At 38.2% G+C, this 24725-nt stretch overlaps 2 protein-coding genes across 3 annotated transcripts in view; both read right to left on the bottom strand.

Moving 5' to 3' along the window:
- Positions 1-18950, bottom strand: part of LOC113685094 (sortilin-related receptor) — a 57793-nt gene extending 38843 nt beyond the window's left edge. The window contains exons 1-16 of the mRNA XM_089209943.1: positions 18649-18950; positions 14896-15126; positions 14249-14404; positions 13179-13246; positions 13031-13089; positions 10473-10591; positions 8648-8737; positions 6340-6503; positions 6035-6233; positions 5451-5559; positions 4729-4802; positions 3809-3900; positions 3169-3347; positions 2462-2651; positions 1759-1884; positions 298-380 (exon numbers count right to left, since the gene is read on the bottom strand). Of these exons, the coding sequence (XP_089066069.1) occupies positions 298-380; positions 1759-1884; positions 2462-2651; positions 3169-3347; positions 3809-3900; positions 4729-4802; positions 5451-5559; positions 6035-6233; positions 6340-6503; positions 8648-8737; positions 10473-10591; positions 13031-13089; positions 13179-13246; positions 14249-14404; positions 14896-15126; positions 18649-18915 (2206 nt within the window). The 5' untranslated portion in view covers positions 18916-18950. The remainder of the gene's footprint in view (positions 1-297; positions 381-1758; positions 1885-2461; positions 2652-3168; positions 3348-3808; positions 3901-4728; positions 4803-5450; positions 5560-6034; positions 6234-6339; positions 6504-8647; positions 8738-10472; positions 10592-13030; positions 13090-13178; positions 13247-14248; positions 14405-14895; positions 15127-18648) is intronic.
- Positions 18951-22079: 3129 nt separating this feature from the next.
- LOC113685079 (melanocyte-stimulating hormone receptor-like) lies at positions 22080-24435 on the bottom strand. 2 transcript variants are annotated; one of them, XM_089209941.1, is made up of 2 exons: positions 24311-24435; positions 22080-23879 (listed from the first exon to the last, which is right to left on the bottom strand). In XM_089209941.1, exon 2 carries the CDS (start codon positions 23752-23754, stop codon positions 22831-22833), a length of 924 nt encoding a protein of 307 aa, XP_089066067.1. In that variant the 5' UTR covers positions 23755-23879; positions 24311-24435; the 3' UTR covers positions 22080-22830. The 2 variants fall into 2 exon arrangements, with proteins under 2 accessions (XP_089066067.1, XP_089066068.1); XM_089209942.1 differs by having other exon boundaries at positions 22080-23797; positions 24311-24398.
- Between the last annotated feature and the right edge of the window lie 290 nt (positions 24436-24725).

The following is a 24725-nucleotide window of genomic DNA, read 5'->3' as shown; positions in this document are numbered from 1 at the left end:
TTGGCGAGCGACTGCATAGTATTCTCTTGGTCAAAATTATCGCTGCCTTCGTTGGTTATTGCTTTCGAATAACTGTTGGCTCCTAAAGGAGCTAAAGTGCGTCTTTAGTGTGGCTAGGAATTGCAAGTTGATCGAACCTTGTTACGATTTCGCGGTGAAAACTGCACGATGTTCGGAGATATCAAAATTTCGACAGGAAATAAAAACGTTTTATTGTAGGGAAACAAGTCCAAAGATTTGGAGACAAAGTGGGCAAGGTGGGGGCGAACATCCGGTTGTAAATAAAGATTTCCTTACGTCCTATTCTGCAAGAGACCATGACAGCAGAAAAATGATCTTCCATTCCTCCTGAACAGGTATCTCCAGCAACCTTCCGATAACTGGAACACAAATACAAAAATAGCGTAAGTTGAAAAAGTACCATTTATTTGTGGTCTGTATAAGTAATCAAAAACTATTTGTCAAGACACGATGCTGATGCTTTGAATGCTTAAGATGGTTATTAGCTAAATAACATATGCACAATTCAGTAAATGGCATGTACAGCTGAGAGTAACAATCGATCAAGTACATGTACGTGTTAGACGATCACCAGGTTAAGAGAAGCCCTGAAAACAACTGTTGACAGTGACATGTACCAGCGTTTAACCCTTTAGAGTTCCTGGCATCTAATTTCTCCCAACAATATAACCGCTGACCCTTACATTAAGGTCACAAGAATGAAGGAAATGGTCACCAACGAAAGAAGCTCTTGATCGTTAAACAAATTCTCCTTGTCAGCACCTTAGGAAATGTTTGGAGAATATGCATACCGATGTTAGGGTGTGAAGAGTTAAATCAACTCGTAGGTAAGTCATCATCAGAACTGACGCTTCACACGGATAATTAATTCCTTCCGCACTTCAAAAGTGTTGATGACTACTCGTTCTTCAGCGTTCATTACAAATGTTTATCTAATGTACATTCGAGCGCATTTGAATGAGTGTCGGAAAACCAAAACTTTCAGAAAACAAAAGCAATCACGACAGCCAATCAGAATAAAGAAAAATGTCACGAGGAGCAACGGAGAACTCATAGTGAAAACAAGCCGCTTGACAAACCGCTTGAAGCGCGGGTAAACGCAAGTGACCAAGTCCTGATTAGTTTCAATCTGATTGGTCTAGAAAGTGGCGTGAGCCTTTTTTGGATCAATCAGTGAGCGAAATACAGCAAAACGAAAGCGATCCCAGGGCGTGAAATTGCGCCTAATACAGGCGCCAATGCGACTAAATTTTTCACTGGCGACCAAATCCTGAAAGTTAGTTGCCAAATTGGCGACTAGAACGTTTCATCATAACCTTACGAAGAGATATAGTGAATTAAAAAGATTTGCAAAGATAAATCCGCGGCAAACTTCCTCGTTAAGTTTGTTTCCAAAACATAGCACATACATCTCGATCGATAACTAGACGCCATCTTGGATTTAGATGAGCCTGAACGTTGTATATCATCCATCCTAGTGTCCACTTTGTAGCACGTTAAAGATCTTTTCCCTAACTTAATTTTGGAGGGTCTATCTAGAACGCTGACAGCGAAAAGAAAGATTTTGTTTGTCTTTGAAAATGGCGACCAACTTTTTTTGAATTGGCTACCACTTTGAAGAATTTAGGAGCCAAGTGGCTATCAGAAAAAAAAGTTAATTTCACGCCCTGGATCCCGAATTACTCTCGACATTCAACTTGAACCCTCTCTATTGTACCGGTCCTCATCCCTACATACCCTTTCGTGCGGCGGTAGGTGCTTCCAGGAGGACAATAGGCTGGCATACTTGTAGGAGACAATCCACTGGTTCTGTCAAATACGCACTTATCGGGATTATAGGCGTCAGGGATATATCCCACATCACTACAATTTTACAGAAGTACTTTTAACTTGATGGCAGATACAGTAAAATACATTAACTGGAAATAGTTGCACACTGTGAAATTCTGGAAATGCATCAAATGGCCTGAATACAACATGCAATTTTGCTCTTTATCACCATCATATCTGTGTGGAAAATACTGGATGAGGCTTGTAAATGTACTGTAAGCTCATGCACTTCTATTTAAAACGAATGAAAGTTGACACGTCCACAAGGAGTTTCAAAAACAGCTTGGACATGGACCTTAATCAGTGTGGAGCTCTTCATGCTTCGCCAGCCAGAAACTTGTTACCTCAGGGAAAAAGTAAACCAGGAACGAAGCGTACAACTTTGCTTCCACACACGCGCCATCACACGAACTGGAGGCTTGTGAAATTCGCACTTAACATGCGCGAAGCTGCTACAAGCGGGCAATACTGTAAGTTAACTAACTCAGGGGTTAATTCCTAGGCTAACCTCTTGAGCAGCTAACTTGACTGATATTTACTGGAGTTGAATGTGACATAAACTGTGTGCTTTTGGAAAAGAAAATGTTACTCTGCTGTTCATTAGCCCTACCATTCGAAGTCCTCTTTGTCACATAGACAATTCTGAGATGAGATCGGACGGTCATAATCGTAGCCGTTATAACAGTGAGCATGCGAGATACGCCTCTCGTAAATAGTCTTCCTTCCTAACAAACATGTTCCGTTCCGTTCGTCTGATGGTATCCATGGTTTGTAGTCTTTATCCTTCAAGCATGGAGAACCTAACGTCAAAAAATGGGTCAGATTAGGAACTGCTCATTATTTATCGCTCAAAATTTACTTGAACCCCCTGAAAATTCATGAGACCAATTCAAATTTAAAGAGGCAAAAAAAGAAAAAGCGAAGAAACACCCTTTCTAACCCCTAATTTTTTCGATCCTAGAATAATCGGCAGGACAAATGTCACTTATTGTGAAAAATCGTGGAAGATTTCACCGAAGCAAATTGGAATAGTTGGAAAAATTAAAAGCAAAGTCTATTAACCGCAAGTAAGCACCTTCTTTCGTCGCGTTTTAGCTTCAGAACGAAAACCTTGATGTAAATATTTTGCGACAGGAAACAACAGCCCTACCCTTAAATTTTACATTTTGGTAACTTTCAGTAACCATGATGGCAGAAAACAAAAAAAAATTATCCATGAAAACCCCGGCGCGGTGTCATAATCAGGCTTAAACGCTATGGGGCTATCTTGGGAAAATTTTGAAATAGCTTATGACTAGTAATACATAAATGACTTACCGAGTGCCTTTCTCAAATTAATTTGAACAACAACCCATCTGTGATGCCCAGGATATGACCCGTAGAGTGTAAACTCAGCACTCTGTTCACCGGGCTCTGTCAGGAGACCATACACTCTCATCCTGGTGCTGTTTAAGAACCTGTAAGTCAACCAGGTCTCCCCCTCATTCCAGCTATAACTAAAGATAAAAAGAAAAAAAACAATGACTTCTTCGGAAAGAAAGCCTGTAGTGCAGGCGTCTTATTAAGACGAGTTAGCGTTACAAGCTCGCAATCGTTTATCCGGCTGGCCATGTTTGGTGTGGAGTTACACTAAGAGTGGACAGTGTAAAAAAGACGACAATTCTATTACCCCACCCCCTCCCCTCTCGTTTCTCTTGAACGTCGCTAACCCCCTTGGTACGAAATATTTCTAACCCCAGCCATCCACTGCTGTAAAAAATCAAAGATGGCAGCACTAATTTTCGTTCGTCAAAATTACACCTACTCTGCAAACTATAGCAAAGTTAGAGTTTGATATTGCTAGTTTTAAGATAAACCTTCTCAAAAGCTATTTCAGAATACATTTCTTACAAGCTTGAGTTTATTATGCTGTCTCAGTTAATTCTATCTGATCAGAATTAATTTGTTATTTACTTACTAAATCAAGTTTGTCAGTCTACTTCTCTGAACCGCGATGAAAATTCCACCATGATCGCCAAGGTTGTACCACCAAAAGGGACGTTTCAGAATCTGAGAAAATAAAAAGTAAGCTCAATACCCTAGAATCCTCCCTTGCTGGTAGTGTTAGTGCCGCTAGTACTAGCGTCGTCAAAACACACTTAAAAGAAAATTAAAAAAAAAAAGAAGTATATGTAGCTTAAACAGAAAGACCAGAAAATTTTTAAAATGCCACTCTAGCCATTTAAAATCACTGAAGTGACCACAGAGCGAGATCATCTTTGTACTGAGATATCTTACACATAACTTGTACCACAAACTTTGTATTTCGCAAATATTTCAAAGCAAGTTTCAATGGAATGTTAAAAGTGTATGTATATAGGATTGGATAGGTTTTGTTCGACAGCAATGCGTGATTGGTGATGAAATCTTATGCCATCATATCAACCAATCAAAAGCACAAAAAAAATCATGATTGGGTGATAAGCAGGTTGTATGTGCCGCCCTTCCTTGTATTTTCTTTGAGACTGAATTGGTTTAAGTGATGATGTCTTCAGTTCCGTTAGGCTGTTCGAATTACCATAATATTAGTAAACTCAGCAAATTAGACTTCTACAATGACACATTTAGATTTAATATATTCTATGATGGTGTACGTCTGTTCGGTAACACAGATAGATTGAGTGTGTCACTGCTGCTCTTATCACATTTTTTACATCCTCTGTGATTTCTTACTGTACAGACTCGCGGCAACATGAAATTGAATTGTTTCATATAATAAAGAAACTGAAAATTGTTAATAGGGACGTATCTATGACTCTGCCCTCTTACAAGCTCATAAGAAAGAACCAATCAGAGTGTGTGCGTGATGCAGCTTATTATACAAATGCAGTTGGTTACCATGTGCCAGTTCAAGCCTGCATCTGTTGACAGGAAGATGTCACTGTTCAGTCTCAAGTGTTTGCCATAGGTACCTGAAAATTTACAATATGGGCATTGATGTTAGTAACCTGAGTACATTAAAAGTCAAAGTAAGACGGAATAGAGAATATTATCATATGACCCGCGTAAGCCCATACAAAACCACAGTGAAAGCGGCGTGTGTAGGGCTGGACAGGCTGACGTGAGCCGGTTCGGAAAATAAAGTTATTATTATTATTTTTATGATAACTTTTACAATGGGAGCAAAAAGGAGGTGGAAGTTTACAGAAGAAGGGGATGGTGGAAGTATTGTATACGCAAAATGAGGGGAACAAATATAAGGACAAGGATGATGGTTCCCTTTAACTCCCAAGATCTGATTGTTAATTCTCCCCTCTAGCTGCTACACATTCCCTTGTTAATCAGATATGAGAATTTGTTGCTAGATCAAGATAGCAGCTTCTATCAGAGAAGTTTGAATATTCTCATTACCTGTTTGCTAGATAACGTATGGATATAGGGAGAAGTTTCATATTAATCATTTTTGGTAATTGAAGGGTCAATGTACATGTATTTTAAAAATTGCAGATACAGCAAGTGGTTAAAGAAAGAAGACGAGGTGAAAGAGAAAAAAGAGGAACGGAGGAGTATTCACATAATGCGAAATAGAGAAAAATAAAAAAAACTGCACTTCAATGTACCTGTTGCCATTATGATGCCTGGGGCTGCTGTCCATGACTTCATAGGAGAGTAGCGGGTGTAGGGGTAGTACTGGCCGAACTTTTGCGACAAGTGCAAAGAACAATTTGGCTGGGAAAGAGATAAAAAGTATAATGATAACACCTTCCAACCAGAAATATACTCCATACATGTGCATGGCCTATTAATGTCCAAAACTGCCAAATGAAGACAACCAAAAACAGTTCCAGCTTGGAGCCCTGAGTATGTGTACGCCTTTCTTTGGTTAAGACAACATTTAACATGGGAACTGGCAAAGGCTTTCAGATGCCAGTATATTTCATACTTCAACACTACCAAGCCCTAGTAAACAACAACTCAACTACAAGTAATACTCAAAGAACTTTCATCTGGGGAGTGAAAAGATGGAAAGTCTATTGAAAAAGGGGAGTTGTGAGAGAGAGAGAGACTTGAAGTTCTACTAGATAGGAAAGCTTACTAGAGAAATTACATGTACAATATGCATGCTGTATAACAATATCTATTTTAGACAGGAGACACGTGACATTCTTGTCACATTTCATCATAAGAACTAACAAGGACTCACCAGAGTGCAATTCAAAGGTTTATCAAGGTTGTCATATTTAGGAGCACTAACTGGCTGCCACATTCCACCCTTGTCAAATGTTATCTTGGTCATGATACGCCGAGTACCTACTGCACCAACAGTGAGTTGACTTGCAATATACACCCCTCTCAAGCCTTGCACTTTGTGAAGGTCAACAAACGAGAAATCTATGTAGCGCCTGATGCAGGAACAAATCATTCAGAACGAATTGGGTGAGCTTCATGACAGGAGAGTCTTGCAACATCTTTATGAAATCATTGTAGAAACCAAAAACAATGTCTTACCTCAGCCAAGCCGTGGTGGTGTTTGGAGAGAAATACAGCACCCTTTCCAAAGACAAGCTGTACTTACGGCCAGAAGTGCCCGAAATGTAGAGATGAGTAGTTCTGCGATCGTGAGTGACTGCTAGGAAAACTTGATTTTCAGACGCATCGACAACATAGAAATCCTGGTAAGTACATACAAGAACTATATTAATCATAACCATTACAATTTCCTCAAATGTGATTGACACATTAGCTGCTTTATTTTTCACTGATCATTCTGTACAGTTGTTATCGAACAGTTGGCTGTAATGAGATATCTGTTATCGGACAGTTGAAGCAGCCAATCATACTAGTTCCACTAAGCTAAATCCACCAATCACAGAATATAGAATACACTTAACAAATAGAGAAGCCTTGACTGCGCTCTGTTCTGTTGTAAAGCACGCAGGAAGCGGCTAGAGTACGAAAGAAGTGTAGGGGGAAACACGAGACGTAATCGAGTGTTTCTGCCTACTTCTTGAGTAGGAGTTAGCTTCTAACCCTTGAGTGCTCTAGCCGCTTCCTAAGTGCTTTACAACAGAACAGAACACAGTCAAGGCTTATCTATTAGTTTTATAATAAAGAATCCGTTAAATTCCCCAAGAATTACTTTCAATTTTCAAAACAAATTTAATTTCCAAAGCGAACAACAGTGTCGTCAGCATGCTCTGTACTCTCATAAAGCACGCTACAATAAGCTAGTCATAATCCCTGTTAGAGTGGTTCAAATAATCTGATTGGCTGTACAAGACTAAAGCTGTCAAAAATGTCAAACCATCAAAGTTCATACTCTGCAATAGTTTACAAAATAGTTCGGAATGTCGAATTTAACACTCTTGCAGTTTCTAATACAGAATCTGAAGGTGAAATGTTCAGTGAAATTCGGCCCAGTCGTGGCTCACAAAAATACGCGAGTTATTTCAGGCCGAGTGCAATAGGAATGAACAACAGCCGAATTCACTAGGACATGAAGATCGCTCGGAATGACAGCGACGTAAAACTCGGCTGCGGTGACTAATGAGGCCTTCCACTCAACGCATCGGAAAGGTAATCAGAATTAGCTTCTATTTTTCCACTCGAAGGGTAGTCGATTTAGTTCATTTAGTCCATTGCGATGTTCATTCCTATGTTCAGTACGTCTATATCCGAACTTTTATTATAAATATATGTAGAGTCCTGCTACTTGCCCTGGACAAAATCAAAATGGCTGTGAGCCACTCAATCCAGAAAATGTAATATGAAGGAGGGTTGAGATGGGGTACTGAACCAAGAGTGACCTTTCACGGAAAAACGTACACTAAAACGTGAGGTTTCAACAAAACCTGAATCGGACCGGATGTGTGCATTCGTTCGGAGGGATAACCTACCCGTTCGGCCTTTATGGCGAGCGTTTTTCATGAGCCGTTCGAAATTAATCATAAACCCGTTCATCCGTCTATGTCAACCCGTTTGAAAATTTTGACAAGCCGTTCAGTCGTTTGCGTGGTCCGCTCGATAATTTTGACAAGCCGTTCAGTTGTTTGGGTAACCCGTCCGAAAATTTTGACAAGCCGTTCAGTCGTTTGGGTAACCCGTTCGAAAATTTTGACAAGCCGTTCAGACGTTTGGGTAACTCGTTCGAAAATTTACGCAAGCCGTTCGGAATACTTAATAACCCGTTCAGCCGTTCGATAGCATCTGTTCAAACGGGCGAGTTACCCGTTTGTTACCCGTTCGGTAGCCGTGCGTTTCACCCGTTTAAAGGAAAGCCGTTAGTGTACGTTTTTCCGAGAGAGGTCACAAGTTTTTTTGGATCAATATTGGTCACTGAGTTCAGTGCTGGCAAACAATATTTTCCCATAACTACATAAACATGTAACAATCCACACTGTATTTTCAGGGTCAGAGAGAGCAATCCTTAAGTTCACTTCAATTCAGCACAGTAACATGACCATGCTGTCGACCTTACAATTCATATAATGTTAGTTCAGAGAATTAAGTACTGGATCAACTAATTATCCCCAAATTGATATTTTCCTTTATTCTTATCACTTATGTGGTTGATATTGTACTGATATTGTGAGGAGAAATTCTGTCTTGGTCACTCGTGGGAGTTAAAGGAATAAACAGAGGGGGGAGATTTCAAATGAAAAAGTTTTTTTTTTTTTTTAAATCGAGGGGGTTTTAGACTTATCACAGCCAGCAAAATTGAACAGTCATTGTGCACGTACATGAACTAACTGAAAGACAAGAAATATCACTAACCAGTCCTGTAACAACAATCAAAGAGTATTTGTAAGATTCAAACCTGAGATGGAGCATCTGAGGGAATTTCAGCTGGATGGAAATCACTTCGATTCACAGATACCATCAGAGTAAGGACACGACGCCCTGAGGACTAGAAAGAAAAAGGAAAGTACAGCTTTTCACCCAAAGATCTAAAAAATACATGAAGTTCTCCCTGCTCACGGATAAAATCAGCAAAAATTTTGAAACTCTTGCAAAGACAACTTTAAACACTCTGCTTCCAGAGGAAATGAACAAAACTCACTCCAAAATACATGCGCTTACAGTGTGTTCTAGGAATAATTATAACGTAAACAAATTGACTGTACTGTGAAAAATGATAACTACAGTTATATAACATTTAAAAATTAATGGTTGACTTGAAGCACATACAGGAATCATGTTCCCTAAGTTTTGGTGGGACTGAAAATGAGGAGAAGGTTACAAATTAGAACTGACAGCATATGTGGCTGTAAACAATAAACACTTACAGCATTGTATGGTCAGAATCAGGGTAGCCTGCAGAGCAGGTGTAATTTTGGTGAGCAATTGCTTAGAATTTTCTTAATGAAAATTATAGCCACCATCTTTGATTTTTATGGCAGCGGAAGGCTGAAGAGAGAAAGAGATTTGTACCAAGGGGGTGGTCAACAGTAAAAAGTAGGAGAGGGGTGTGGGTCAGGGAGTGAAGATTACACCTGCCCAAAGTCATTGCTATTTTGCAAAACTTGGTTCACCCTACAGAGTTCCTGATTGGTGTGGTTAAGCTCCAGCTGTCAATCACAAGCCAAATGTGTCATTTGGGCATCATTCAAAGAGAATGATGGGAAACTGAGATTGTGAAGTTATTAGTTTCAAATCCCCTCTTGAGGAAGCACTTAAGTGTCTTTCAGAGTTTAATATGTCTTGTGCAGTAAAATTGGAACCAAAAGAAACAATTTCTACAGTGGTTTCAGGAAAGGATGTACTGGTCATGTTGCCAACTGGCTTTTGGAAAAGCCTGATATTTCAGGAGTTGGTTCTTATGAAAGAAATACTGACAGGAAAGCTTCAAGTATAATTGTCATATGCCGACTTCAACATATTTTTTATGATCAAATGGAATAAGTATCTTTGATTGGATTAAAGATAGTTACACTCATGGATTGTCATTTGGAGGATATACAGTGCGGCAAATATCAACTCGTATTTGCATCAGCAAGAACATTTTTGTGAAGCCACTTTTTTGTTGATGCCATTTTTTTTGTTGATGAAAAAAACAGCCACATCATTTCACCAGAGTATACCACTTTGCACCAAACAAATTATGGCTGGTAAACCTTTGAGTGCAGTTGTTTGTTGCTTCCAAGTATCGTTTATGATCAAATGGGAGAAAATTTGTCAAATAGATTAATGGCAGCTATACTCGCAGCTTTTGTTTGGAAAATAATTTTATAGAGTGCAGCAAATAATAGCTCATATTTGTGACTACAGAGGAGGTTTTGTGAAAGCCATTTCTCTCCCAGCTGAAAAGAAACTGCCTCACTGTTTCACTCATCAACTCTACATGTGTTTGTTTTTGTCATAAGAGAGTGCTTCTGTGCAACTTATCAGGGGGTGTTTTTCAGGCGTCTTCTTGTCTCCTCAACACCCTACATTAATCAAAAAGCTACAGTATACACTGACATGGAAACACACCATATCACACCCTGAACCTGATGTTTGCAGAGATTGTAGAAACATTCGTTTCCAATGACTGGCAAACAAACACCAATATCTCAGTCTGTGATGTTAATGCACATTAGTTGACCCATTTAAATTAACTACTGTACTACAACTGTACATTCAAACTGGGTAAGAATACTCACTGTGTTAACTTGTGTGGCAAACATGTAGTTATCAATAACTTCAAAGTCCTCAACATGTGTTATCAACAGTGCCGAGAAGTGGGAAAAGTAGTCAGTTTTAACCACATTGGAATAGCCACCTAAAAATTGGAGGAAACAAAATTTAACCCGATGATTTTAGATATATGAAAATTCATATATTTGCACTGCAGTGGAGGGATGAAATTAAGAGATCCTCGCAGCTAAGAACACTACTGAAACGAGTAGTTGTAAATAGGACCTGAAAAAATTCAGGCCCGTATGGGATTTGAACTCATGACCTCTGCGATACCAGTGTAGCGCTCTACCAAGTGAGCTAACAAGCCAACTGGGAGCTGGTCAATGAATTGGGTCCAAATAAACATCCAAGTGAATTCATATATTTGCACTGCAATTTAACCCCTTACACCCTAACATCAGCACAGGTATGTATATCCTTCGTACTATTCTTCATGTATTTCCTAAGGTTCTGACGAGGAAGACTTATTTAACAATTAACCCTTTAACTTCCAGAAGTGATTGACATGTAACTTCTCCCTATAATATCCATACATTATCCAGCAAACAGGTAATGAGAAGACTCAAACTTATCATGTAAAAGTTTATATCTTGATCTAACATCAAATCCTTATAACAAACGTACAAAGAAATGTGTAGCAGCTAGAAGGGAGAATTAACAATTAGATCTTGGGAGTTAAGGGGTTAAAAGCTTCTTTTAGTTGGTGATCATTTCCTTAATTATCATGATCTCAATGTGTGATTCAGGGATAATTTTGTAAAGAGAAATTAGATATTAGTCACTCTTATGGGTCAAAGGCTTATGTAAAAAGACAGTAAAAAAAAAACTGTCTTGATCTGAAATAAATTTTATCCTATTGCAAACATGTATTTTCAAATTTACTCAAAAAGATCGCATAAAATTGTGAAGAAAATTACAAAAAACAAGGGGAATATGTGCCAGAGGAATAGTTGCTTGTTTGCTTTATGCAATCACTTGTTTCCAGCCCACTACATACTGCACTTTCAAGGCTGTGCTCTAGGAAAATTTTCAGGGCGCCCTTCGGGCACCTAACCATGACAAGTAGGTCGCCCAGCCTTCCAGGTTGGTCGCCCGAATAATAATTAATTGATTAATTAATTAATAATCCATTTTATAGTGGAATTAGTTAATAATTAACCATGAAAATAATAATTATTGAATTTAGCATTTTACTGTTGTCTTATGAGATAGGCAGTATCTCAGTGATAATTATTCTTGCCTGCTTACGTATTTACTGACAATAGACAAGTTTAACTATATTTAGCAGTCACGTACTCTATTTTGGCGAACTTGTGATATTATGAAATCCTGTTATAAATTAACCACATACATGTTAAAACCGCTAAGAAAATTTCTTTGAAGACCACTAAAATAGGTTTCGAAACAAAAGGGTTCTTATATTAAAGTTTCATTTTCGTCAAATTTTGATCGAATGATTACAATTGCGAGCGAGTTGCCAAATATGGTGCTGATAAACATCTTGCATGCCACAGACGAAGCTAATTAAATAAACACAAATTTGCATAAAGAACGGTTTCATTTTATCAATCACACGCTCCACTATTGAAACTGTTGAAACACAAAAATTAAATATAAGCATCAACCACTTCAATAGAAAAATTAGATCTTCAACACATGCTTGTGCAAAAATCGTGCAGTTTCTCACGGGCAAGTAAATAATTTTTTGTGCTAAATCATGTGAAACAATATTACATAACACACAGCGACAACTTTGAGCGTGAACAATTCTTGTTGTTGTCCTGCCGAATATTTTTTAGTTCTGCAAATGTCATCAAATTAGCAAGTAAAATTATAAAATGTTAGTTACAATCAGTTGCTCACTTTATCGCGTTGTTCAATGGACAAGAAACCTGGGTCATGTACTATATTAATAAACCGGAAGAGAGACCACTGAAGCGAAACAAGACCCATGACCTAACTTAATATTTAACCTAAATGTACAGATCACACAGGCTATTGATTGCACTGCGCTTTCAGCGCTTTTGCTTTTCGGGCTAACGGGAGCTGGGGAGCACGATGGAGTTTCTTTTTGTTCCGTTCCGTACCATTTCTATACGTTTGCTGGTTTCGTTTCAGGTTTTCACACAAGCCGAAATCTATGCACCCGGACGGGCGACCGCTTTTCTTTTTCAGTCGCCCGAGACCAAATGTTAGTCGCCTGAGGCGACCGGGCACCGCTAGAGCACAGCCTTGACTTTATTCCCTTGCTGACTACTAAAAAAAATACCAAAAATACTGAAAAAAGTACTGAGTTTTGAGGGTCTTGATACTCAACTTGAACATCTTGAAACTTTACTCAAGCTTCCATCCTCACAGTCTTTCAAGAATCAAGGATTGAGAATGGAGGATCAAGGATCAATTTTTGAGGACTTGTCAACTTACTTTTGAGTGGTACTGTACATCTCATAGATCATAGGCAAGAACCACTCAAAATGCATGCATTACTCTGATTATTTTATAAATAAGCATATAGCTGTACCTGCGTACTCTTCCCGCTCAATATATAAGGTGTTGGGATTGTCCCATGGAAGAATGCCCCTATTGTGAAAGATCATACAAAAATATTATGCATGGTTAAAGGCTACATAAAGTATAAGAAAAAACATCACAAGACAAAACAGACTCACCAAAAGTATGTTACAACATTCTCATCTTTCAAGTTCCAAGAGAACCCAAAATCAGCAGAATAGTAGAGCTGTGAAATAAGAGGAGTATCTTGTCAGTCAAGTTTTCAAATATTGACCTATTTTATCCCTTGCTCTACAAGTACATTGTACAAGTACCTCTCTGCTCTGGTACTGCTCATCTCTAACCAACTTTTACACATATTGTAAGGCGTACATTAAAAGTAACATAAATTGTACTGTGCTTTAACCATTTCACCCCAAAGACAAAGTTTCCTTGACATAGAGTTTCACAACTTAGTGAATATTTGATGGATATGTGATGGATTTCCAAAATTTGTCATGCAAAGAACTGAAGTAACAACGTTTCCACCCCTCCAATCCAAGCACCATTGCAATTTTTCAACTTTTTTTCTGGAATACACCTGGATTGTAAAACTAGTAACACCACAGTAGGCTGTGCTCTAAGAGTTTCAACTGAGGATCTGTCTAAGAGTATCAGTACTTAAAACATTTGGCAGTTAATACATGTTTTATGTTTTCAGTTTTGAGTCACTTATATCTCCTTGATACTGTAGTTGCTCATGCTGTTGTTTTTTAATATATACTGGTCGCAAGCTTTCAAAGGGTGCATAGTACACTTCTGAGCATTAGTTGAAACCTTCCCAGTGATTCTGCTGCATAACTATAAAGCATTGGTTCACTCTTTGCACCCTAACATCAGCATTTATATTCTCCACACTGTTCGCTTTAAAATACCAGTGGTACTGACAAAGTGTATTTGTTTGACAACTGTAGGAGCTTCTTAAATTGGTAACTAGTTTTGATCCAAGAGTGAGACTGTAAGGAGAAATCCCAAGCCAGTCACTCTCAGGGGTTAAACCATTACATTTCAACCTTTTCACCCCTTGGAGTAACCAGCATCTAATTACTCCTTAAAAGAAATAATCATTAACATAAGACGCTTTGATTGTTAAATGAATTCTCCTTGTCTGTACAGCAAGAAATTTATAGAGAAGAGGATGGAGAACATGGATGATGATGTTAAGGTATTATGGGTGCAGAAAACATACCTTTTTGGCTGATGCATCATAAGCCACAACAACATCTTTAATGGTTGAGTGGAAGGTGATTTCATCTGCAACAAATCCAACACTGCTGTTTATAACAGTCTGACAATCATCTAATGTGCTGTATATCATCCCGTTCTGTCTGTCAACAAAGAGATACTGAAAGGAAAAAATAAAATTTCACATAAATCACACTATCTGATCCAATCAGTAGATGACACAAGTTACTTAGTACAGTATCTTCATCAGTAGACTCTGATGAAACTTAGCTCTGTACAGACAAGAAAATGTGAACTCCACCAACACTGTAGAAGGTTTTATAGGCCACATCTGGCACAATATAATAGATCACAAATTGAACACAGCTATCAAGATTGAGATGAGTTTGCTCTTTATTCTTATCTTTGCCAAGGGATTTCCTCCAGATTCTCCCTGTTTACAGTATCTACTCTTAAAAATTTCAACCAAATAAACTTTAACTCCACCTGAAAACAGTGGACAAAAAAAGCAATGTCTCAGATGTCCACTATTAATATCACCACAGGGCTACACAAAACCTCTCTGCCACACCTAGTAATACATGCAGTAACAAAAATGGCCAATTTGACAAAATTTCCTCAAACCAAGTGAATGTCCCACCCTTCACTTACTCTTGTATTATCCAAAGGAGAAGGATAAAACATGTCAATGCGTGCAACTCCCTTTGAAGTCCTAAACGAGCCAGTACGATTCACAAAGCTTTGACCATAGTTCCTAGATATCCACACATGACTGTTGCTCCGCGCTGTAGGGATAGGATCTCGCATTAACACTACGATGGTATCCCTGTGATCTCCAGCCCAATGCACATAGGCATGGTAATGACTGTCATTAAACCTAAACTGTTAATAAGAAAAAATACATGTAAGTGTCCATAAAAATAAGAGTATGTAACAAAGTATCCAAGGTTTCTTTAAAGACAAAGTTTTAACCCTTTTACTTCCAAGATCTGATTGCTATTTCTCCCCTTTAGCAGCTACACATTTCTATATTAATTGTTTCAAACATTGGTTTCAAGAATTCAGTGTTAGATCAAGATAAAAACTTCTGCCGGATAAGTTTGAGTACCCAGTATTCTTACGACTTGTTTGCCAGACAAGGCACGAATTATAAAAGGGAGAAGTAACATGTTAATCACATCTGGAAGTTACAAGGTTAACCCTTAAACTCCCAAGATCTGATTTTCAACTCTCCCCTCTAGCTGCTACCCCAATGCCCCCCTCTTGATCAGGTCTTGGGATTCAATGGATTAAATGAGGTACTTCAATAAAAGCTGATTACCAACAGTTTGCTACTGCTATGCTGTTGTTTGTTAAGATTTTATTATTTGCAAGACAAACTACATGCTCATGGCTACATAATTATTCTACCATTAGCAGCCACTTACAAAAAAAAAACAATCTGAGTCCTTGCTTGAGCAGTACAAATCTTGTATTTTAAAAAGGTTTCCAAGTTAAAATAATTCCAAATTACATGTAGCTTGTTCAGTATTTTTTCTTTAATTAATCATTTAACTCCCAAGATCTGATTGTTAATTTTCCCCTCTTACTATTACACATTTCCTTGTTAATCAGTTACAAGAAATTGGTGTTGGATCAAGACACCAACTTCAACTTGATAAGTTTGGGTATTCTCATTACCTGTTTGCTGGACAATATATAGATATTATAGGGAGAAGTTACATGTTAGTCACTTCGGGGAGTTAAAGGGTTAAGGACTGTAAAGTAATGTTTCTGGAACAAAGGAAAATATAAAAGTAGTGTAGAGTTAAATTGAATAATGTTTAAATTACAGCCTTTTCACCTCAAATATATTCAACCACATTAGACAAATGGTTCCAAAGAAAATTAATCTTTTTTACAATTACCATAAAATTCATACTCAGACTATTCAACACTTTTGGCAATTCAACCATGTTAAAAATGCACGAGATAAACTGACCTCAACACAATAAACTCCATTCTGAAATATTAAAACTTTTGCCATTTTAAAGTCTGTCTTTTTTTTCAAGAATTTAGTAAATCGTTACCCAATGTAATGTTCATCAACCCTTCACAAAATTCCACTTTGCTTGCACTCTGTTTTCCTATCTCATCTCTAGAGACAGCGGTTTTTATCCCAGCTTAATGTGTTACCAACCCTGCATGACTCCTTCTAAATTAATTATCAAGTTACATTTCTTTTGTAAATTCTTTTCTCTCTCATTTAAATAAACATTGCTAGGCACTCAATGATCTCCCATGCATTTTCTGCTCTGTTTTAATTTCACACCAAGGCTCCTGTTTTGCTGTTAAGGAATTGGTTGTTTAGTTTTTGTTTTGATGTTACATTAGCCAGACTCTAACTCTTAGGAAAAGCCAGCTGCCACTCTCTCCAACGAAGAGAAGAATACTTATAAAATCCAGTTTGAGTAAAACCTACTTGAGGTATGACAAGATTCTACATAATCTAAAAAACAGATGGTTTACTTTGTAGTATTTCACAATCATACTGAAAGTAAAATGATTGAAAATATAAGTCCTCAAAACTTCAGGTGATTAAAACATATGCCATGGAAAGCTTCATTTTGACAGAAATAAATTTTACATCATAAAAGTAGAATGCATTTTGGGAAATTATTGCTTTATGCAAATACACATACAGCTGAACGGTACTTTCTTTGACAGGCACATTAACATATAGTTTATAATACAAAGATTGGAGACAATGCTGTGTTTTCGCTGCGCCATGACACTTAATTTTTGTAACTGTTCATTAGATTTGTTTCAAAAGATAGCTGATTGTCAACATACATGTATGTGTAGAATTCTTCAACTCTACAGTAACTTTTCAGCCAACAATAGAAACCGAAGTGCAGCTGATAAAGAAATGCAGTGAGACACAACATTACTGATTAATCAAGAAATTCTTTCAAAACATTATGTAATAATTCTTTGGTTAAATGGGCACAAAATATGCTCTAGAATTTTGGAATAAAATGTAAAAAAACTTCGACATGGTGGAGTCTTGATAAGCATTCTGAAGCCTAATCCTTAAAATTTGAAATTACATACAGTAGGTGATAGTTCAAGATATCAGATAACCAAAACACACACGTATCTAGTATAAAATTTCCTTTGTAATAGAAGAACTTGAAATTGTGCCAAACCTTTTCTGAGCATATTGCACCACCCAAGTGTAAGTCAGAGACTGAAACTATAAGATCCAGACTTTCCAGTTAAAGAAAACACAAGATGTGCATTGGATCTTCGAAACATAAACTGGTTCACAGTGATTATTGACCTACTTACACAAGGGGTGTGCTCAAACCGAGCATAGACACCAAAGGTAACAAACATTTTCCTAACAGCAACCTAAAAAACTGTGCTTGAATGAAAGCTTTACGTATTTGAGCATCCTAAATGTTTAAAATGGTCCTCTAGGAACACAGCATCATCAAAAGCTTAGAAGACTGACAAAAGAGTATGATATCAGGGGAGAGTGACATCACAGACTTTAACCAGTTTTATTGCTGTGTGGTCTGAAACAAACTTTAAAACAAACATGTGGATCACTGGCACTGGAAAACGTTTAGGTTGTAATTACCAAACAAGTGCGATTGAAAACATTTCTACCACCAAGTCATGTGATCATTAAACATCATTTTTGTGCACTTTTCAAAACGTCTTAATTAAAGTATTGAATCCAACCGAAAAGACTAGCACTACATCGTATGCAATTCCCTGCCAAAAACTGTCACATGTAAAAGTTAATACAACCAAAAATATTGTGCAGAAGTGCTCTGATATTTTTCCTTGTTGACAATTGCCGCTAAAAAACGGCTTCGGTGCGAAACTCACAAGAAATTCACATACTTTATCAACACTGCACATTATTATCGCCAGAAATAACTCTAAGCTGAACGAGTCTGTACAACAGTGGAGAAAGTGGAGAAATATTATATCACAACCGTTCAGAACTACTGAAAATAAAATTTAGATCTTCAGGTCAAATTCTCTGCTCCGACAAATATCGCTCCAATTTTGATCAGTGAAGCAGGAAGTTCGCATTAAATTTGTTTTGGTATGAACCACACTGTACTTATGCAAAGCTAGCAGATGCAAAAACCTCGACGATCATTGACTCATATATGCATTTTAAAAATGCCCCATAAGTTAAACTGAGCAATAATCTTTTGTTAGAAATGTAAACTATATGGAAGAACTTTAAAGGTGTTTGCATGCAGCCGATGACATCATAGTTTTAATAATTATATTGCTTTGACAATCGCGTATGTACCGAACGCTTGAAAGTCTCTCTAACTCGCCAACACATATTTTCGACAATCATTTTAAAGAATGAAGCATTTTAACAAAAATTCTTACCACGTGAGCTTCGGGATTCATGTCGGGATCCACCGATCGACGAACTCGTCGCAAGAATTCAGGTTCCTCTTGTTCAGCACTGAACCGAGGTGGTTCTTCGTATTCAATCTTCAACAACTTTTTCGAAGAGCCAGGCAGCGGTTGGCTTCTTTGTACGAACAAATGTCTTTTTCTAGGTTCTTCAGCCGCCTTATCCGAAATTCCCCCACATTCTGAGGCCAGGGAGAACAGCAAAAGTACGAAAATTTCCCACACGACCCGCTCCATGTTTCGGTGAGAATGAGACTGAGACTGGTACGAAACGGTCAACCTCACGTGATCATACGTCATTCTTTGCCCTCGCGGCATCGCGCGTGTTACGATGACAATGCAAAACAAAGTCTTATTTTGGTAAAGCAATATGATTGGTGGCGTGCCTTTACAACAGACAATTTCCGGGTCAGTTGCCATTGGCACACAGACATGGTTAGACACGAACAACCTTTGAGCACGGAAACGCAGCTGATTTTCTATTATCCTGGCGTCATTTTTGGCTTCACTCAGCACCAAAATTGATTCAGTGAATCAGTAGGAGACTTACAGGACTACTGAAAAGTAATAGGGCCTATATGACCTTTAAAAACATAGCAAATAAGATTCCTTTGCTTAGGGCTAGGTCTGAGGTCTTCTAGAAAAGCGCGAGTGTTAATGAGTTGACAAATCAGCACGTACGACCGAGGCCTGCTGTAGCAGGTGGTCCCAAAAGTTTGATGTATTCGTTCTAATATCTATTGGAAACATTTAAACAGGCCGGCCCAGTTCAAACTAAAGCTGGTTTAATAGGGGGCCTGTAAGCGCATCGAAATATTTTTAATATATCTTTGGGTACGGGTGATTTGACGCTAGTTAACTGAAATTCTCAGCGCGTATATTCAATAGATATTCTGTTTGAATGAGAGTTCTTTTTCAGTATCACCCAGCAAGTACTCCTATCAACAGTCACGAATTTTTCTGCGCCTTACTTGAAACGGCCTTTATCGCTACCCGTCCATGCGTATCAACGGGCTTGTATCTATTTATGCAGCGAGACGGACCGGCAAACGAAAAAACAGAGTCTAGCACTGGTTAAGATTCTTGGTTCTTCAGAAGCAAATTACATAGGTTATATGATTCTGTAAAGACAGTCGGTCACCCACGGGGAATGGCGGAGTGACCGCTTCATACGGGTTCCGTTTATTAGGGGTGTTATAGAAAACCATAAACAATGCCTCTTTGACCTCTTAACGTACAGAATCTCTTACTTTGGTTATGGAAGAGAAACATGAATTAACAATTACTTGAAATACTATTTTTAGTTTTATTTGAGTGGTTCCGCTTTCTGTGACGGTTCAATACAGGTGGAGGGCAATACAAACAAGCCGTTGGGACTTCGTAAAGGGTGACCACGACCGCTTAATAGAGGTGAAAATTACAGTGATTAAGGGGAAGCAAAATAGGGACTTTGACTACTGACCGCTTAATATAGGGTGACCGCTTAATATAGGGTGACCGCTTAATATAGTTCCTCTAAATACAGATTCGACTGTATATCTTAGTCACAAATCATCATACAAGCCGAAGAGGGGCCTCATTAGTACCTCAAGACTTACCAGGATCTCCCTGGCTCGGTTCCTAATCAATTGAGCTCTCTATTCATGTTCGTGTTTTCCAGCCTCCTTGATTGCAGGCTGAGAGGATCTCTCGGCCAAATAGTCCTGAAAGTAACGTACTGTCAAGGAGACCAATGTCTCCCTTCTTTGACCCCGGAAATTTGCTCGCTAGTTTTGTCATTGTTTCCTGACCCAGCATCATAATGTGTACCACAATTTGTTCTCATGTATCTTCCCGCAAGGCAGCATTACTCTGATAAAAGCCGGAAAATATAATTCGACCATGATTAAATTACTTCTACTCTATCATTCGTGCTTTTGTCTACAATTGTAGAACCGGTTTAAGCAGCACTGTACTAAGCGGTAATCCCTTATCAAGTGGTCTGTTTTCAAAGTCTTACAGCGACGTAGAAACGAATGAAAAACAGCACCGAACTGATACCACAGAAAGCCGCTCACAGAATGGTCAACAGAATACGAACGCGTGTAAGAGTAACCACTGCCCTATACCTCATAACCAGAAACAGGGCGAGAAGTCTTTCCACACTTATTGTGGTTAATTTGGTCGAGGAAACTCCACAAAATATTCCTCCTGCGATACTGATCGGTATTCCAATAAGATGGCAAATGTTAGGGGGTTTCTGGTATCATCAAATAAGTAACGTGCGGCTGTTGCAGAATGAGACCCACGCAGAGATCTGTGCTCGCGAGACAGCGGAATAACAATTTCGTGGGGGAGGGGGGGGGGCGAATTGAACACTTTCGTAAAGCTAAGAGAATGAGAGCATTTCACGTAAATGCAGATATAGAAGAGCAGATATTTAGCACTAACTACAAGAAACAAGTGTAGTTCTTTTCGAAACGATGTGTTAATGACGCAAAATTTGCTTGTCTGGTGCTGTGAATTCCATTCCTAAATAGATTTGCCATTTTCGTGTCATAAGAACAGAACGATTTATTGATATTTCCTGATCTTTTCAGCAAGGACAGTCTTAACTTCCTTAAGCTTCAAGGCTGATATGTAACATGTTCCTCAGTATTCCTTTATTTGGCGCTGTGAGTCCTAATAATAGAATAAACGAATTCATCTGGACTGCTGGATACAAAGCTTACTCATGCTGCCATTGAAAAAATTGGCCTACAAGTTTCAACCAAATGAAAGAAGCTAATGATCTCCAGTAATGATTGGATCATTGAGGATTTCAAACTGAGGGGAACAAAATACCGATCATGTAATGGCTAAGCAAATGCAAATATTTGCATGGTTTGATTCATCTCGATCGTGAGATAATTTATTTCTGATTTGCTGGGTCAAGAGTTAGACATGTTAGAACATTCTATGCGAGTTAGCTACGCAAATGCTAATACTTGTTTTGACTATTCGCGAGATAAACTATTTTTGATATGCTGTGGCTACACATTTTCAAATTGTTCAGTGGTAAAACGTTCTTGGCAAGCTGGGGTCCTACCGGATCAAACTGAGGCAAAAATGCTTGCCCTTTTAACTCATTTTCAAGCCAAATTAGAATTTCACTTTCCATAAATATAATTTACCTGTCCTTTACAGTTTCCTACTTGAACTTTTTCCCTGATTTTTTCCTCTCCTATTGAGGCTAACCCAGCCGGACAAGGATGTTGTATTGAAAGGTGTATTCCGTTACTAAAATTAGCTTGTTATTTGCTAAAATCAAGCGTGATATTGTTTACACGAAACGAGAGGACAAGTTAAAGAGTCAAGGAAGATGTCAGTTTATGAGACAAGAAAGAGCTTTGTAATTGTTCTGACTATCATTTGGTCAGATTCATCAATATCTATTTATTCCATTTGGAAATAGCTTTCATAGCCATAACTCAGTATACAACCTTAATTCATTTGTTTTGTTTGGGAGATATGAAAAATCGCTTTTGAAAAGAAAAATCACAATAACACACTTTGTACTCGTCATCAACCCCTTTAGGCTGAAGATGAGGGCCATCAATATCCTAATGCTTTGTCTTGTGATCGGAGATGTCGACCAGGAAAAAATACAGGAGGGTTGTATTAAACTATCATTACCAGATTTAGATATCGTGGCAGGATATTGTTCTAATTGTTCCTAAATCTATACAAAGGTTTCTTGTCCCTAAGATCTGTTGGAGCTTCTTCTTGATATTGGATGCACAAAATTTAACTGCTTTTTAAATTTAATAATTTGCTTTCACGTCCATAGCTTGTACCAACCACTCAGTTAATTCAAATTCATCTTAGAACGAGTGAAAAGGTGGGGCTAGCAGGGGAAAATCACATTGATGGGGGGACTCAATCTCAAAAACCCAGCTTGCGGATTTTTCCCTCGCCCGCTGTTTTGCTCTCCTTTAATAACTTCGAGCCTTGTAAAAGTAAGACAATAAAGACTGTTGATGAAATAAGTTTTTTGAACCGGTGCAAATCTGATTTGGTCTACGGTAAGTTAGTCTTTAGAGCTAAAAGAAAGACATCAAAAAGTCAATTAAAAAGTCATTTACTTTTCTCTTTGCAAGTCCATTGACAGCTGTTTTATCAGATCTTTACTGTTTAGTGGCAAGCAACCTTTGTGATGATTTCTTTTACTTCTTGTCTCACCTCTTGGATTTTCCAGAAGTAAAGAATCGGGTTCAGAGATGAGTTGAACACAACGATAGACAATGTTATGTTATAGACGAAGTCAAGAATTGACGAATGTAGTTTGGTGAAGGCAAACAAAGCAAGGACAATTGCAAGTGGAAGATAGCAAGTCACTAGCGCCATCTGCAATAGCAGTGAGAAGGAAACTGTCTTTTTGTATCGAGGTGTGCTTAGGAGAGTTTCTTCTCCAGATTTGTTGGGATTTCCCTGGAGAGTATTGTGTGCCAACCGTCTCTGGTGTCGATTAAAAGCGATATAAATTTTTGTGTAACAGAAAGCAGAGACAATTAAACACAATACCATTACGATGCTAACTAATCCTACAGCGATGTGGTAACTTACTAAAAACAGCATCGAAAGGATAACACAGAAAGCCCACAGTATGGTCATTAGAACACGAACGCGTCTTAGTGTAACCACTTCTCTGTACCTCATAACCAGCAACAGGGCGAGAAGTCTTTCCACGCTTATTGCGGTTAATGTTGTCAATGACATGCCACAAAATATTACACCTGCGATACGGATCAGTGTGGCTATAAGCGGGCAAATGTTAAGGGATTCTGATGTCATCATATAAGTAAGGTAGAAGGGCTGCAGAATGAGACCCACGCAGAGATCTGTGCTGGCAAGACAACAGAATAGCAATTTCGTTGTTGAGCGAACTGAACACTTACGCAATGCAACGAGAATGAGAGCATTCCATGTACATGCAGTTATACTCAAGCAAATATTTAGCACAATAAGAAGCAGATGCAGTTCTCTTCCCAACGACGTATTGATGCAAAATTCGGTCTGATTCGTAGTGTGTTTTCCATCCTCAGATAGATTTGCCATATTCTTGTCTTGAGAACAAATTTATTTGTGTTTCCTGAGCGGCCTGTTGGCGAAGACAGTGTTCTTAAAATTCCAAAGGATGCGGATATCTTAAGCAAGATATGTACTATGATCTTCCGGCGGTACTAAATAAATATATATAATAAATAGCTGTGATTTAATAACAAGGAAAAGGAATTCATTCAGATACTGGGCTAAATCATACCACAATTGCAAAAATGACCCTCAGATTTCACCAAAATTGAAGAAGCTAATTGAAACCAGTTATGATTCAGCGATCACTTGAGATTCTAAACTGAGCGAAATCAAAATACCGATTGTGTAATGACTGATCTCATGACCACATGCAAATATTTGAGTTGACTATTTGCGAGATATCCCACCTGTGCGGATATGCATGGCTAAAGCGCGTTTGGTCAAGAATTAGAACATTTTAAGCGAGTTGGGGTTCTAGTGGATCAAACTAATGATACTGAGTCTACTGAAACAAAATGACAACCGCTTTTACTCATTTTCAAGCTAAATTACAAGTTCACTGTCCCTAAATAAACTTTACCTGTCCTTTAGTGTTTTAGTTCCGTCCTGGAAGTATTTTCCTACATTTGTTCTCTGCTACTGAGGTTAACCAGTCTGGATGAGGATAGTGTCACGAAAGATGCATTCATCTACTAAATTACCTTCAGTGATATGGTTTAATTAAAATCACGCGTAATATTGGTTATCTGAAACAGGATGACGCACAAAATTTCCAGAAAAATATGTCTGCGAGACACACGGCAGCTTTGCAAGTGAGATCAGATACCATATTTAGCCAGATTCATCAATATCTATTTTTTTCGATTAGGATCCTGTTTAATTATAACATTCCTAGCCATTAACTCAGTATCGTACCCTCATTTCGTTAGGACGAAATAAAAATCGCTCGGAAAGAGGAAAAAATCACAGCGTTACACTTTGTACTCGTGATAAAA

Source organism: Pocillopora damicornis, chromosome 6 (genome assembly GCF_964200805.1).
Source record: "Pocillopora damicornis chromosome 6, jaPocDami1.2, whole genome shotgun sequence".
Lineage (NCBI taxonomy): Eukaryota > Metazoa > Cnidaria > Anthozoa > Scleractinia > Pocilloporidae > Pocillopora > Pocillopora damicornis.
This window is presented reverse-complemented; position numbering and strand designations above follow the sequence as displayed.

What these genes read in the sequence shown, in the direction of transcription:
- LOC113685079 (XM_089209941.1), bottom strand. Translation starts at nt 23,754, where the DNA reads ATGGCAAATCTATCTGAGGATGGAAAACACACTACGAATCAGACCGAA.